Below are 16,775 nucleotides of genomic sequence, written 5' to 3'. Positions count from 1 at the left end.
TTTAGCCATACTGTCTCTTTACGCTCCTCTGGGCTCTGACGTTTCTCAGGCTTCACTTGTTTTGATGACCTTGGCAATCTTACTCAATTAGAATTTTTCTGATGTTTTTCTCATGATTAGACTGGGGCTATGAATTTTGGGGAGGAAGACCACAAAGATAAAGTGCCATTTATATCACATCACATCATCACTGTTGATACTAACCTCGATCGCTTGAAAATAGCTACATTGTGAACCCAAACAGTTAAAATGTAGATTTCATCCTCACATAGCAGTAGGCAGTTCTCTGTGACTACTCATTTAACCCCTGAGTTCAACTTGGATTTACATAATAGTTAATGATTTATTCTAACCAGTTTCACCTTCTCTCCTCAGCTAATTTTCTTAGCCTGGTTCTTGAAAATGCCAAACCTGGCTGGCTTACAGGTATAGTCTTTTGACACAGCCACAACTCTTTATCTAGTTATCTAAAGCACCTTATTGGTTGCTGGCTACTCTGTTTCAAGCAGGTATCCTTGAACTCTTCTATTCCTTGGTCAGTTGATTTGCTATTCTTTGACTCATCTTAAAGGCATTTAGTTCCCCCTCCTATCCCAGCAAGAGGTTATCTTCATAATATTACATTTTCTCTCAAGTGCTGTTTCCTTTTTCTTGACCCTCTTTATGTTGTCTCTACATCTCCTTGTTTGAACCAGTCTCTTAATTCTAGTTCAGTTTGAAATTAAAATATTCTGCATTTCCTCATGAAAAAAATTTTGTTTCCAGAGATGACAAAGAAGTTCAGCTATAGTGTACTTATATCTTGGAAGTATGTATTGCATTTCCTCCCTCACATATGTATGCCCAAGTCATATGGATTCCCTGACATAAGCTGTGGAACCTCTCCTCAGAAAACACTGTGTGTGTGTGTAGATGTGTATGTTAAATATTTTATATACAGTTCAAGGAGTTCATGAACCCCCTAAAGCCTACCTGTGTGCTGTATCAATCAGAGTTCTTAGTTTTAAGCAACTGAAATTGGCTGATTTAAACAGAGTAGGAGTTTAGTTCTCAGACCTGCTGGGAAAGCTGAAAAATCAGCTTATAAAAAGGGATAGGCATTACAGTTGCGCAACTGGCCTTTATAACTCCAGTTTTTTAAGGCAGAAGAAGCTGTCTTTATGTCACTTATTGCTTATATTTTATTTTTATCCATTTGGAGCTGGATAGTGAGGTATTATATCTTTAGAATTAGATATATTAGGCATGAAAACAATGACGCACACTCATACCACATAAACACTCATATGCCCAAAGCCATATAATTTGGTCATTTAACTTTAGGGAGTATATTAGTAGGGAATAGGCTAAGATGACATAACAAAGAGATTCAGAAATATGGTGGCTAAAATAAGAGAAGTTTATATCTTTATCAGCTAACAAATGGGCAAATGGTCCAGGGCAGATAGGTAGGTCTGCTTCTCAAGTTCACTCAGAGACCCAGATTCCTTCCAAATTGTTACTCCATCCTGTAGGGTGTTATCCTTTCTTTATGGTCAAAGTCTGCTCAGCTCCCCTTCTGCATTCTAGCCTGTGGAAAGGACCAAAGAAAGAAAAGGGGGAACATTAAGCAAATAACACAAGTTGCATATATTAGTTCTGCTCACATTCCATTGTTGAAAACTTAGTCACATGGCCATGACTAGTTGCAAGGGAGGCTTAGAAATGTAGTCTCTACCTGAGTAGCCATGTACCCAGCTAAAAGTCGTTACTGTGGTAGAAGTAAAGAATGGTTTTGGCATCACGATCAACAGGGTGCAAGAGATGAAGACAGCTGAATAGAACTCCTTAGAATTCTTTGGATCTAATTTTTTAATTAATTTTTTTCTGTATTACATAATATTTTACCACAGAGACATCAGAAAATAGAGATAAGGAAAAATGGAAATATAAAACTCACTAATTACCCTGCCATCACAAAATAACAACCATTAACAATTTGGGAAAGTGTCCTTCAAGTATGTTTTTCTATACATATATAATAAAAAGATGTGTTTTTAGAATAAAAATCTGAAGCTTATTGTGCATACTGTTTTATAACCTGCTTTTTTGCCCTAATGTAAATACTAAAATTAGGACTCTCTTGTTTGCCAAAACAGAAGCCCAACTCAAACTGACTTAAGCAAAAACTAGAAATTTGGTTCACGTAAATAAATTAAAAGTCCAAACATGATGTAATATACACAGAAATTGAAATATAATGGTGTACACTTGAAATTTATATAATGTTATAAACCAATGTTACCGCAATAAAAAATAAAGTCCAAGGATAGAGCCTGGCTTTAGACATGGCCTTATCCAGATACTTAACACCAGGAATCTATTTTTCTCCCTCTAGATTCTGTTTTCCTTTGTGATGGCATTGTCTCAGCAGGCTGTCAGTGTGGTAGCAAAAAAGCCACTAGCAGCTCCAAGTTTACTTTTTATCAGTTTAGCAACCTCAATGGAAAGAAAGTGACTCTTTTCCAAGAGTGCCAAGTAGCATCATGAAATGGACTGTGATTGGCCTTATTTGGATCATGTGTCCACTGTAGCCAGTCATTATTGCAGGAGATTTGATACTCTTATTGGCCACGCCCAAGTCCCTTGCTCACCTTTCCCCAGGGGGAGGATTCAACTCCACCCAAGCCATATGGACTGAGGCAGGGAATGTGTGGTTTCCCAAAAGGTAGAGATGGGTCTGTTCCCATAAGAAGGAATCCTGGATAGGCAAAAAACAATTAATGTCCACTAAAACAGCTTTCCACATCATTAAATGTTCTCTTATATCTTTTTAAATGGCAGAGCATTCTCCCATATGCACATATATGTCTTGTTTATTTAACCAATATTCTATTTTTCTTTTTTGGAATTTAGATTGTTTCCAGTACTTTTCTGTTAGAAATAACCCGTCATAAACCCTCCCTGTAGCTAGGTCTCGTAGGTACAGATGATTGTTTCCTTTGGATAAAGTGTCAAGGGTGTGCACACTTATAGGGTTTTTGATTTGTATTCTCAGAGTCATTTCAGGACTATTACTACTATTCCAATTCTCACCAGCATTGTATAAGAGTGCCCAAGGCCCTTCCCCTTCACTGGTTGTTATTCAAGAGAATGTGATTCTTATAAACTACATTTAACTCTCTTTACCCCAGATATTCTGGCCACCCCAGATATTCTGGCCACGGTACTAGGAAAAAAACCCTTAAATTTCAAAATCAAAAAATATTTCTCTTGAGAAGGGAAAAGGTGAAGGTATTCTTTTTCATCACCTCTTGTCATTTCTTTTTATACGCTTGCCTTTTCCTTTCCTTAAAGGGGACAACCCCAACTCCCCTTCCTCTTCACTCATCTAAACTCTAAGATCTCACCTGCTACTTGTTGCCTTTCCAAATACTAGCCCAGACTGATCTTTCCTTTCTCTATGTTTCACCAGCCCTTACACTCCAATTGGGGATGTACAAGATGATCTGTTGGAGAAAGGGTAAAAAATATATATATACACACACCTACTTATTAAAACTTCTATTTATATTTTATCTTTTAAATATCTATTTTTTCTGTGTTTTATAGTATAATAATTCTACAATGGTATATATGTTTTATAAGTTAGTAAATATCTGTATAATTGGGCATATGCTTAAAAGCATGCTGAAATGGGTTTGCATAAAAAAATTTAGAGACTGCTAGCCTATACTAAGCAATTTACATTCTTATTTTACATTTATGATTTTGAATATTTGTAAAAGATGCCAAGAGATTCATGATATAGTAATTTGCACTTTTGCAAAAGCCTGAATTCTGAATGCCAGAAGCTATGAGGCAGCTGGCTAGGAATAAATCACTTACCTAGGGAGTGAGCCAAACAGACTATTTAGAGTTTCAATGCAGCTTTATTTTCTACTCAAAACCGTATACTACCGTATAATTCTTGTAAAGTGATTTTTAAAACTTCTTTTGAAAAATTACTCCATTAAGGAAGCCTAATGCAAGTTCTGGTGATGAAAGTGAAGAAATCTAAGTAGTTTATAATAAAAAAGTAATATTGATCATGGTGCATATTGTGTGCATATGCACATGTGCATATGCATGTGAAATCTGAGGAACTGCAAGTGTTAGGCGGTGTTGTTGTTTAATTTTTTCCAGTTTATGAAACTCCATTCTTCAAATTCCAAGTCCCTTCACTAAAGAATCATATCTTTCTTTGCGTCCCCACAGTTTCTAACAACTGGTGCAACGTTGCATGTTAGGACTTACTCTGTAAATAGTTGATGAATTGATTTGTTTGATACTTGCCTCTTCCCCATGTTTAGGTGTTTTTCTGACTTACAAATACAGTTGCCTACTGCAGAAGGACAATAAGCTAAAAATTAAATGTTTCCCTGTAGCCTGGAAATATTCAGCAATGTAGAGTTCATTACTGCGAACATCTATTAAAAAAGATTTGAATGATGTCGTGCAATTCTTTGAAATGTGGTTTACCATCTTAGTAACATCAGATAAATAAAACTAAGCAGAGATGTCAGATGTATTTCCTCTGTTATCTTGTAAAAGATCAAGTAGAAATCACAGAGAAATATATTTTAAATACTCCATAAATAGCCTATTCCCAGATGTTTGTGTTGTGGGTTAGGATGTCTAACGTTTAATAAAGGCCATGTTAATTAGCAAGTATGAAATTTAGTTATAAAAATTAATAATGCTGGGGATCTTTTTTTGTTTTTTTAGGAAGATTAGCCCTGAGCTAACATCTGCTGCCAATCCTCCTCTTTTTGCTGAGGAAGACTGGCCCTGAACTAATATCCATGCCCATCTTCCTCTACTTTTTATATGGGATGCCTACCACAGCATGGCTTGCCAAGCATTGCCATGTCTGCACCCTGGATCCAAAACGGGGAACCCCGGGCCACCGAAGCAGAATGTGCGCACTTAACTGCTGCACCACCGGGCCGGCCCTAGGGATCATTTTTTTAAAAAGAGAAACATCATATAAAGACAAAGCCTTCCCATCAGTCATTGAAAAGCAAGGTTCTACTAACAATAGCTTACCTTGATTGTGTATTTATTCTATGCTAGGGGTATGCATTCATTTTTTCATTTAATAATCTTCCCATGAGAGATCCTCTAAAAGAAAGTGCTACGTATTGCTTATTCCTGTCTTGCTATTGGAAAAGGTATGGTTCAGAGAAGTTAAATAACTTGTCTAGAATGATACGTAGTGACAGAGTTGAATCAGCATTATGTGATAGAACTTTCTGCATTGATAGAAATGTTCTATATCTGCACCATCCAGTTTGGCAGCCACCAGCCCCATGGGGCTGTTGAGCGTTTGAAATATGATTAGTCCAACTAAATAACTGAACTTTTACTTTCTTTCATTTTAATTAAAATATCCCCATGGACATAGTGGCTACTGTATTGGACAGCATGGCTCTAAAACCTTCCTAAAATGCTCTTAATCACTACACTGTACCTCTCCAGTTCAACCCTCCAAACCAAAACACATAATAGGAAATGAAATAGTAAGGAAGTATTAACATTGTAAATTACGCAGAGCCAGAATATTAAAAGCATTTAATTAACCAGGGATAGAGATGTGATCTCTGTCCCGCGGAAACCTAAGAGACTCTTGCTCTCTCACATCTAGCTAAGGGGCAGTCACATAGCAGTAGACTTTTATCTAAGATCCTTAGTTCTAACATCTTTTTTCTGTTAAGATGTCCTCATTCATACTGTGCTGTCGTTCTCCCTTCACACCCCTAGTCCTTGCACTCACTAATGCCTTGGGGTAAAGGCAAGCAAGAATTTCCATTCCTTTGTGGTGGGTGGTTTGACCAATACTCTGAATGCCTTCTGATCCTGACTTTGTAACTGGCTGCCTATATGTCCTTGGTTGATCACTTTGGCCATTTTGGGCCTCAAATTTTCTTATCTGCAAAATAAGGGAGTTGAATTAAATGATTGCATAGATTGCTTCTAGATGTAAAAATTCTGTATATAGTTGTTCTAATATCTAAGGTCCTGTACTTGTATGAATATGCAGTAAATTCTTTTTTTCTCATTAAATTCTTACATTATTTATATGTGCGAAGTCCCAAATTTCTTAAAAATCAAACAAAACAAGAAATGCTAGAAAGCTGTGCAGCTGTTCAAGTCTGAGTAGCTCTGTTCTTTCCTCTTTCCTGTTCTTTTTGTGAGCGGATGGCTTCGCTTTTCCAGAGGCTACAAGTCAGATCCTTCCTTTGGAGCAGTGGAAGTGATTGCTGTACCCAGAAATGTCAGTGAATTAATTATCACATTGAAATAATATGTTTTTTAACATGGCATATTCTTAGCATGTTTTCAGTAATGGCAATTGAAGCCTAGAAAGCAAATCAAGAAGTTTGAAGTGTTATTTTAGAAGCATAAATTGTCGTTTTGTTAATATGTATGTATATAAACAATTTTGGTGTTTTACGTTTATGCTCATTTTGAAAATAAATATTCCATTAAGTTCTACTAGTTCATTTAAAATATTTTATTCAAAGAAATTCAGTTTATTCAAAGAAATTCAGGAGTAAAGTATCTATTGTGGAAATCAATGTTTTGAACCTGTAAGTTCATCACATGCTGATTTGTGTACTGTGTCCATCTCTTGCCTAAAGTGCACTCCAGTGGTCTTCAGCCTGTGATACCTGTTAGCATCGCCCATAGGACTTTTAAAAGATACTGTGTTCAAGTCTCCCCTCAGGCCTACTGGTTCAATCTTAGGGAAGAAGACCTTGAACACAGATGCTGACATGCTCCCAGGTTATCCTCATTCATGCCAGAGGTTGAAGAACTAAACACCCTGAACCTTCCTGACAAGAAAAGAGATAGTCTGTTTATTAATTGAGCTTATACCAACATCAAATCTAGCTTGTAATAGCTTAGTGATGATAGTATTATAAAGTTCTGTTGTTCTTTCAAAATTTAACATTGATTAGCATTTAGGTTTGGATGATGGCAATCCATTACTCAAAAAACATTCAACTAACTCATTGCCTAGTCATTACTGAGAATTTAATATAAAGTATCAGAAATGTGATACAAAATATGGGAACCCTAAGAAAAAAGTATTTGATTTATTTACCTTGCTTTATCTTGTTCCTGAAAGAATTTGTGGCTTATAAAAATTAAATGTTCTAGGGGCCGGCCTAGTGGCGCAGCGGTTAAGTGCACATGTTCTGCTTTGGTGGCCTGGGGTTCACTGGTTCAGATCCCGGGTGCGGACATGGCACTCCTTGGCAAGTCATGCCGTGGTAGGCGTCCCACATATAAAGTAGAGGAAGATGGGCATGGATGTGAGCTCAGGGCCAGTCTTCCTCAGCAAAAAGAGAAGATGTTAGCTCAGGGCTAATCTTCCTCAAAATAAATAAATAAATAAATAAATAAATAAAATTAGATGTTCTAATGTTGTCTCATCATTGGATCACTAATACTAAATCATTTGTCAGTATTTTGAAAATATAAAACTTCAATTATTGAAAAATGTTTTTAATCTTCAAATTGTGATTAATCAAAGCCAATGTTATTTGTTTTTGCTTGTATTTCCTCCTGATTTTAAAATAGTTTCCAGCTCTCGTTTACTTATATAAGCAACATATAGTTACATATTACTCAATACATTTTTATATTAATGATCTTAATGTCAAGTTAAGTATATTATACTGGATTTTCCAAGTCATTTCACCAATAATATTAATAGTGTACAATACATTTCTTCTAGATAATATATATTTTTCTTCTGTTATCATTACTGACAATTAGTTTTCAAGAACATGTTTTCAGGGCTTAGATTGCTATGGCACTGAAAATGCATTGGGCTGGGCTGGGAGGATTTAGGTAGAGATATGTATTAGTCACGGCACTGCTAACCTCCTAGAAACTGATAAATCTCAATCCACTATGAGAGGTCTTGTGAGTATAGTATATGTGAGTGTTCTTACTTGAGTGACCTTCCATGTGCGCATTTCATCTCTTCTTTCATCTAAAACCTCAGTCCTCTCCATTCAACTTGTGGATAGAGAAGGAACAGGGAAGGCATACTTTTGGCCACTTTAGCCTGGAGGTGACACAGTTCATTTCCTTCATAAGACCACACCTGCCTGTGGGAGAGGCTGGGAAAAAAAGTCTAGCTACATTCTCAGGAGAAAAAGAAAAAGAGTTTTGGTGAACACACAGCAATCTCTACAGCAGCCCTATTTCTGCCGTTAACGACCTCCTAGGGCTCCTGGCAAGGCACTTAATCTCCTTGGCTTCAGTTCCCTTTACTTTAAAAGCAGAAGATCCAATGACTTTTTCTTCTTTGATAAGGTTATTACCAAATAAGGTTATTAGATATTTATATTAAGAAAATTCTCTTAAGGTATAGTGAGGCTTGATTCAACAAAGCATTTGTCAGAATCATAACATCCTTACAAGTAGATCAGATGAGAAATGAGAACTAAGTTATGGCACAGTTGGTGGTATTGTGGTTAACTGCATAACTAACAGAGGTTTATCATTTGATTCAGGTAATCTTGGAGAAGAGATCTTGGGGGATGGGGAGGGGAGGGATGGATTTAGGATTTTATTCTTAGTCCTAATCTTTTCACTTTTTCATCATTTGCATCATAAAGCATATGAAAACCTAGAACTCGTGTTCTTCAAATAATTTGGAAATTTCAAAAAATTTTTAGATAACTGAATTAGGCTATCAAATTCCTTTAACCTGTGATATAAGCTATAGGTTACCTGAGCTTTTAAAGATTGGCCAGAGAATCAAATGAATTATTTATAACACTGCTTTTATGACAATATATTGTGTATTCTAAACAGTTATCTTAAAGTGAACTGTAGAACATACCCCATTTTTAACTAAAGGAGGCCTTGGATTTATATCTCCAAAATAGTTTAATTACCTCCTGCCTTCAAAAAATGTTCTCTTATACCCTTAAATATAATGTTAGGAGATATGGCTATCAATATGAATATAGTTTGGCTCTTTTTCAGCAGAGATGTTGTATTGACCAGAGAAGAGACTTCAAACACATATATTACAAAGAATCTGTGTAGCTCTTAACTAACAGCTGTCACATTCACTCACAATGTTTGCAAGATGCACATATGATCTGCGCCATCATTGATTTTAAAAGGCAAAAATGATGAATGATTATACATTAATATTGACTGGTAGCATTGATTACTTCTATTTCCTTTGAAGGCTTTGAGAGACTTGATAGGAAAGATCTTTTTAATGTGACAGTGATATTTCAAAATGTGTGTTCTCTTTCTTTTCAGGACTTCCAACAGTAGTCAGACATTATCATCCTGCCATACTATGGAGCCATGTTCATCAGATGAATTTTTCCAGGCCCTTAATCATGCTGAGCAAACGTTTAAAAAGATGGAAAACTATTTGAGACATAAACAGTTGTGTGATGTAATTCTAGTTGCTGGTGATCGCAGAATTCCTGCTCATAGGTAATTGTTTTCTAAGTATCTCTATGTGTGAAATATTTCCTTGATAATTTAGTTATGTATGTTGAGGTAACTCATTCCAACTGACTGTTAGGATGGAATGTTTTGGGGAAGGGGGATATTTCATGGAATTTTTGCAAAGAAAACAGTGTGTATGTAATTATTACACATTCAATGACCCCAAAAGTGTCACTTGCCCTCTGGAGAAGCACAAAAACAAACACTCGCCTCAGATCAGTCAGCATTGTTTGGTATAGATTTCAGTTACTATAAGCAGCTTTCACCCCGCCTAATTCTGCCGATTAGAGAACTTTAAATAAACTTAGTGGAAATTAGAGCTGTGAGTATTTAGAAGCAAAAAAGCTGGTGGAATGGAGTGGCAAAACTGTTAAGAGTTTTAAAATAGGCACATCTATCCTGGACTCTGTTTGCTGACCTCCAGGAAACATGAAAAGTTCTGGTGCTAGGAAACAAAAGCCATTAACATAAATGAAATATTATTTCTTGAAGTAAGAAAAGGAAAAGAGAGCTGTTTAATAAAGAACAATTCATTATTTTTCTTCTAATAATTCCATATTCAATTATTCAATGTTAATCACCATTATGATCCCAAAGGTTTTTTTATGCCTTTCAAACCTAATTAACACTCTCTCCCAAAGGTTTTGTTAAACCCTCCAAAGCGGAAGTAAAATCAGGAAGAATGGGCTTGGTCTTATAGTTTTCAGTGACTCAGTCAGCATGCATTTATTGAGATGCCACTATATACTATGACAAAAAGTCTGCCTATGAGCATGGGTTTGTTAGAAAAGATATTTCAACCTGAATTTCTTAGAGGCCTCTCCAATTCTGTATTTCTAAAACAGAATTAATTACTTTACCTGCCATGCTTATGCAAGCCATTACCGTCTCACTTAGGTTGCCAGTGCAAGCAGCTCCTAACCTGTCTCCTTGCTTTCCCTCTTTTCCCCTACATTCTGTTTTCTACACAGCTGCCCAAAGGATCCTTTAAAATAGAACTCACATCCAGGCACTCCTCTCATCAAGCTTTTCAGTGACTCCACATGCCACTGAGTGGGAAAGCCCCAGTCCTCACAGTGGCCTGTGTGATCCAGCCTGCCATTACCTCTTTCACATTCTGTCCTACTGCTCTCCTTGCTCACTCTTCTTGAGCCACACAGACCCTCTTGTCGTTCCTTGTATGTGCCAGGCATGCTGCTCCTGCCTTTGGGTTTTTGCATTGGCTGCTCCTTCTGCCCAAATGCTGTTCCCAGATACCTGTAGGACTAATTCCACCTCCTTCAAGTCTTTGCCCACATGTCACCTTCCGGTGAGACCACCTATTTAAACCCTCCCCTCACACCCCATTTGCCCTTACCCTGCTTTTTTCCCCATGGCACTTACCACTTTTTAACGTACTATAGAATTTTCTTGTGCTGTGCATTATCTGTCTCCCTTCACTCTAGAATGTAAGACTCCGTGAGAGAAGGGATCTTTTGACTGTTTTTTACACCAGTATATCTCAAGTATCTACAACAGAATCCAGTACTTATTAGGTGCACGTTAATATTTGTTGAGTGAATAAATGAATGAACAGGCAGTTCTCAGGAGAAGAAAGCTGAATGGCAATAAACGTTTGAAAAGATATTCATCCTCACCAACTACCAGGTGAATGAAAATTAAAACAACAATGAGATACCATTTAACATGTTGCAGATGGCCAAAAATTTTAACAATATTGTCGGGTACTGTTAACTCTTATGCAGTGCTGGTGGGGCCTAAATTGGCATGTCACTTTGGAGAGCAATTTGGCAAACCTTAGGACTCAGCAAGCACTCCTGGGGAGGGAGGAGAATGGAACGAGAGAGGGAGCTTCGACTATTGTCTGAATCCTAATTTCTCTTTCTTTTAAAAAGATGAATGAAGTAAATCTATATAAGTGTGCTGACATGGAAATATCTTCAAGATATATTATCAAATGAAAAATGCATGTTTCAAAATATATATATATTTATAACCTATTTTTGTTTGTATGTGACTATCAAAATCTGGACAGAGTCATAGCTAATATATAATCGTGTATTATTGTAACTAAATATTATAGTGTGATCACAAAAACATTATAATTTTATAACAAAATACAAACATGATAATATATTATAATAAAAAATTATGAAAATTAAAAATAACTGCTAAAACCATTCTCAAATATCTCCCATATATTCACTACTTCTACAATTAAACTTTTAAAAATAACTTGTTATTTTCAAAAGTGATAAACAGAAAATATAGGGCTAACCCACTGGTGGCATAGTGGTTAAGTTCGCATGCTCCACTTCGGTGGCCCAGAGTTCACGGGTTTGGATCTTGGGCACAGATCTACACACTGCTCATCAAACCATGCTGTGACAGCATCCCACATACAAAGTAGAGGAAGATTGGCACAGATGTTAGCTCAGGGCCGATCTTCCTCACCAAAAAAAAAAAAGAAAAGAAAAGTGATAAACAGAAAATAACTTTTACATTTTTTTCCTTTTTTAAATATAATCAATTTAATGCTGTGGACTTGTAGCTTTTTTTCTCAGTCTTATAAAGTGGTACTTGAGTGGTGAATGGGTAAATCATTTACCTCAGCAGAAAATTTTCAGTAATGGTAATTTATTATTCAAAGGAAGGAACTAGAGCATAAAGCAATTTGTCAAACTTAAAATGCGTTTCCCAGTGCCATGTACTTTTTATGGGTGACGAAGCTAAAAAAAAGAGAGAGAGAGACAGAGAGAGAGAAGCAGCAGCATTTATTAATCAACATCAACTTTAATATGGTCATTGATTTTTTTTCCTTCTAATATGCTCTCAGATTGGTGCTCTCCTCTGTCTCAGATTATTTTGCTGCCATGTTTACTAATGATGTCAGGGAAGCAAGACAAGAAGAAATAAAAATGGAAGGTGTAGAACCGAATTCACTATGGTCCTTGATTCAGTATGCATATACAGGTAATAAATCTGAAAATGTAAATTTGAAACCTCTTAGATTTATGTTATGTTATTAGATTTCAGATTTCTCCTTTTAATAAAGCCTGCCTCAGCTAATAGTTAATTCTGTTATTGTAATCACCACCCCTGGTGATACCTATATAGGTTAAAATCTCTATATTACGACCTTTAAAATCATTATCATAATTAAGGTTTTGAATGATATTTTAAATGTTAATATAATAACTAGAGGAATTGTATAATGTTTTAAAATTATTGCATTTAAAATTTGAAAGTTCTGTATAAGATATGTTACTAATTAAGGCATTCTTTAAAGATTCTGAAAATAAGTTATTAGTATTTTATGTTAGTAGAAGTCACAAAAAGTTAATATTTTTTTCATACTTAGTACTTTTTTTTTTCTTTTTAGAATGTCTTTAAATCATCTAGGTCTGGAACACATGTAATGAGCTCTTATTTAGAATTACTACTGTTAACACCAATTATTTTATAAACTAAGATTAATATAATTTCATAGTTAATGGAATTTCTTTTTCTCATTAAGGCCGCCTTGAATTAAAAGAAGATAATATTGAGTGCCTGTTGTCTACAGCCTGCCTTCTTCAGCTTTCACAGGTTGTGGAAGCATGCTGTAAGTTTTTAATGAAACAGCTTCACCCATCCAACTGTCTTGGAATCCGTTCTTTTGCTGATGCCCAAGGTTGTACAGATTTGCATAAAGTGGCTCACAATTATACTATGGTATGTATTTTTTGAAAAGCATGAAGGCATATGCTCTTTCCTTCTTCCTTATTGTTGCGGCTTATCTACATGTTGCTATTTTCCCATGGCATGCTATTTTCACATGTCTATCTTCACATACCTGAAGGATAATGGATCAGATTGATCTAGACAGCAAGAACATAAGGGCATGCTGAAGGCATATTGTTAGGACCAGCCTCCACAGTCTTAATAGTAGAGGGATTCAGGAAAGGGAGAGTGTGTGTGGATTTTTAAGGAGTGACCATCTTGCTACATTACAGATGGGCCATGACTGAAGACTATTGCTTTAAATACTTCAATTAGGAATACAGCTTCTAAGAGAAAAAGGAGTGTGAACATTCACATACACGCATACAGTTACCCATATTACTAATTTTATCAACATTTAGGAGATTTTTTTTGTCTACCTCTCCTCCACCCCCCAACCTTCCATTGAGTTTGTTTGTCTGCAAAGGGATTGATAAGTTCTTTAGGAATCTTTCACTAGAGAAATAGAGATTTGGAAAAATTATAAGAATAAATGTTTACAACTATTGGGAAGATTAATTCTACCTATTTCATGAGCTTGATGTGAGGACTAAATGAGCTAGAAGTTTAGCACTTTAGAACAGTGATTGACACGTAGTATACCCAGTCAATAAATGATATCATCATTGTCACCATCATCATAGAGGTTACTCTGTTCAACACAGGAGGGATTTATGTGAGTGAACAAAAGCACTCATACAAAAGCAGAGGCTTTATGATTTGTTTTTCTCCCTGTAGTGTAATCACTCCTCAGAAATGTTTGTTTATGATGGTCAAAGTGCTTCAAGTGATAAAATGGACATTGTATGACAGGGCAATACTGTACAGACCCAGCGTGGTACTAGATTAGCATCTTTTAAATTAAGTTCTTTGAAAGGACTTTTTCCCCCTGTCTTTATCCTTCCTTGTAGATTTCTCATTTTAACCTCAAGTTCAACTACCTTTTGGAATAAGATGAATATAAGTAAAATAAAGCTGGATTTTTTTCCCCTTGGTAATCAGTTCATAATTTAAGTAATATCTCTTTCCTAGGAAGGAGTTTTATTCCCATGAAAATATTTGTATGCAGTTAGGTCACTCTTAGTGTTTACAGTAAGGGCACAATTGCTGCATTAAGGCTTAGACATAAATTAAATTAGCTTAATGTTTTTAAAGCTATTTTCATAGCCAATTAGTTGTGGTAGTTTTTTTTTTTTCTTCTCAAGGCCATTATTTGACATTATTCAGTTTCAACAGAGACACGAAATTGAATTCTAATAACAATAAGTAGTTTACAGGCAGATTGTGTGATTTGAATTGTTGCTATGGGAACTGAATGACAATGTATAGCAAAGTTCAATCTTTGATTTAGATAAATCCCTCAGTAATTTCATTTGCTTAAGAACTATTCCAAAGGGGGACAGGCCATAATGCTAGGAGGTGTTTGGTAGCACGATAGCTGTTTGTATCATAAAATGGATTTAAAATATGAAGTAAGCATAACGCCGCACAGTGAATTCAATTGTCACAATCACTAAATGGCGCATGTACTTGGGATGTTTGCTCATCCTGCATGAATACAAGTAGGAAAGGATGAGGAGGTCCTTCTTGTAATCCCAAAGTCTGGAAACTCTTGTTCTTGTTTTGACTGCCACTGAATGTGACCTGGAGGAAGTCATTTAACCTCTACAAGAGTCTAAGACTGGTTATATCATTACAAATATTTAATGTCTTTATGGATTTATAAAAAATACATAAACATTTAATTTAAAATTTTTTAATTTTGTTTCTTGATTAGAAAACTTATAAAAACATTGAATTCTGCTACAATACATGCTTCAAAACCAAATTAATACTTTTGGAAGGCACTTTGTGTTCAACCTTGAGTTCAGTAGTATTTCCATAAGTTGTTGAAAAATTTGGTTTTCACTTAATATGAATTATTCTTACTAGAATTTTACTGCAATTATTACTAGAATGGAATGGGCATTGTTCTGAAATAGATATATCAACAAATAAACAATTAATCAAATGAATATTTATTTAATAGTCCTTTTCTCATTGGTGAAATGCAATTAATAACATTTAAAAGTCTGGCGATAGTTACATCAGTGTTGTGACTGTGTTGATAATACTATACACTATACCTTTGAGCAATTAGAAATATATATTATTTTGATTTCTTCTGAATCTCACCTAATGTTATATAATAAATATCTTTCCATGTATCTATTTGATCTTTGTCGTTGAAAATTGTTTTAATAATATATATATGTTTTCCTGTGAGGAAGATTGTTGCTGAGCTAACATCCATGCCAATCTTCCTCTATTTTGTATGTGGGATGCTACCACAGCATGGCTTAATGAGCAGCGTATAGGTCCATGCCCAGGATCTGAACCAGCAAAGCCCAAGCCACCAGAGCAGAGCACACAAACTTAACCACTACACGACCAGGCTAGCCTCTGTCCTTGAAATTTTTAATGTCTGCTTAATAGTCCATTGAGTTACAACCCCCTATAATTCTCATTTTTTACTATTTTAAAAAAATGATATTTTTTATCATTATAAATAATAATACAGAGAAGCATCTGCTTTTTTTTCCCTTTTATGAATTATTTATAAGGATTAAACTACTAGTGGGATAGCTAGGTTGAGAGCTTCAACATTTTTATAGTTCTTGTTATGTGTTATCAGATCATTTTATAATGTCAGTATACAACTGAGTAGAAGAGTTTGCTCCAAGCCATTCCCACATTGAGGTTTTATTAAAATATATTCCCAAAAATGATAATCAGTCATTTAAAATAGATTCATTTTGACATCTTTAACAAATTATGATGAATTGAAGCAATTGAATTTAGTTAATTATTCATGTATGGTTTTCCTCTTAAGAATTTCTGCAAAAAGAAATATCAATCCAAGATATATTTTAGATCAGTACCTAACTTAGGTTACTGCAGACTATATGGAAAATAGAATTCTCATTTTAATATGGAAGATAATTATTGATAGTCCTTATCTCTAGCTCTAATTTAAACAGCCTTAGCTATTTTACTAAAATTCTGTATGCTGAGACAGCCATAGCACATTAGGAAGTGTAAGAAAGACAGTAAGGGACAGTATGTCTAGCATTTGCATTTATATTATAACTATGTAAACAATGCCTGCATTAAGACTTGTAACCTTGCACACCAGAAAGTAAGTTTACTTTCTCTTCAGATTGTTTAGCGTGATAGCCTACTAAAGGTTATTATGTCACATCTTAAGGGCATTTCTCTCTCCCATTTAAAATTATAAGGGACGTGATTCTAGTATGTGGCCAGGACTGAGTCATCTTCAGTCTAAGCTCCTGGAGTCCCAGTGCATGGGTCAACACTTTTGCTTTGGCTCTTTTTCCTATGAGACCTAAAGAACTTTGCATGCAAATCATATTAGAAGAGATTAAAGTTTTCGAAATGGACTTGAATCCTGGGTGATCTTATAGATAACATTAAACCCTTTTAAAGACCAGTTTGGT

General features: G+C 35.4%; 1 protein-coding gene across 3 annotated transcripts in view; it reads left to right on the top strand.

The window, feature by feature from the left end:
• Positions 1 to 16,775, top strand: part of LOC124232985 (kelch-like protein 5) — a 74,713-nt gene that overhangs the window by 25,770 nt on the left and 32,168 nt on the right. For all 3 annotated transcript variants that reach the window (XM_046649967.1, XM_046649968.1, XM_046649966.1), the window contains 3 exons: positions 9,319 to 9,501; positions 12,353 to 12,489; positions 13,034 to 13,230. In XM_046649967.1, coding sequence (XP_046505923.1) covers positions 9,319 to 9,501; positions 12,353 to 12,489; positions 13,034 to 13,230 — 517 coding nt within the window. The remainder of the gene's footprint in view (positions 1 to 9,318; positions 9,502 to 12,352; positions 12,490 to 13,033; positions 13,231 to 16,775) is intronic.

The sequence above is a fragment of the Equus quagga genome, unplaced genomic scaffold (assembly GCF_021613505.1).
Source record: "Equus quagga isolate Etosha38 unplaced genomic scaffold, UCLA_HA_Equagga_1.0 146_RagTag, whole genome shotgun sequence".
Classification (NCBI taxonomy): domain Eukaryota; kingdom Metazoa; phylum Chordata; class Mammalia; order Perissodactyla; family Equidae; genus Equus; species Equus quagga.
The sequence above is the reverse complement of the archived record's forward strand: the minus strand, read 5'-3'. Positions and strand labels throughout refer to the sequence as shown.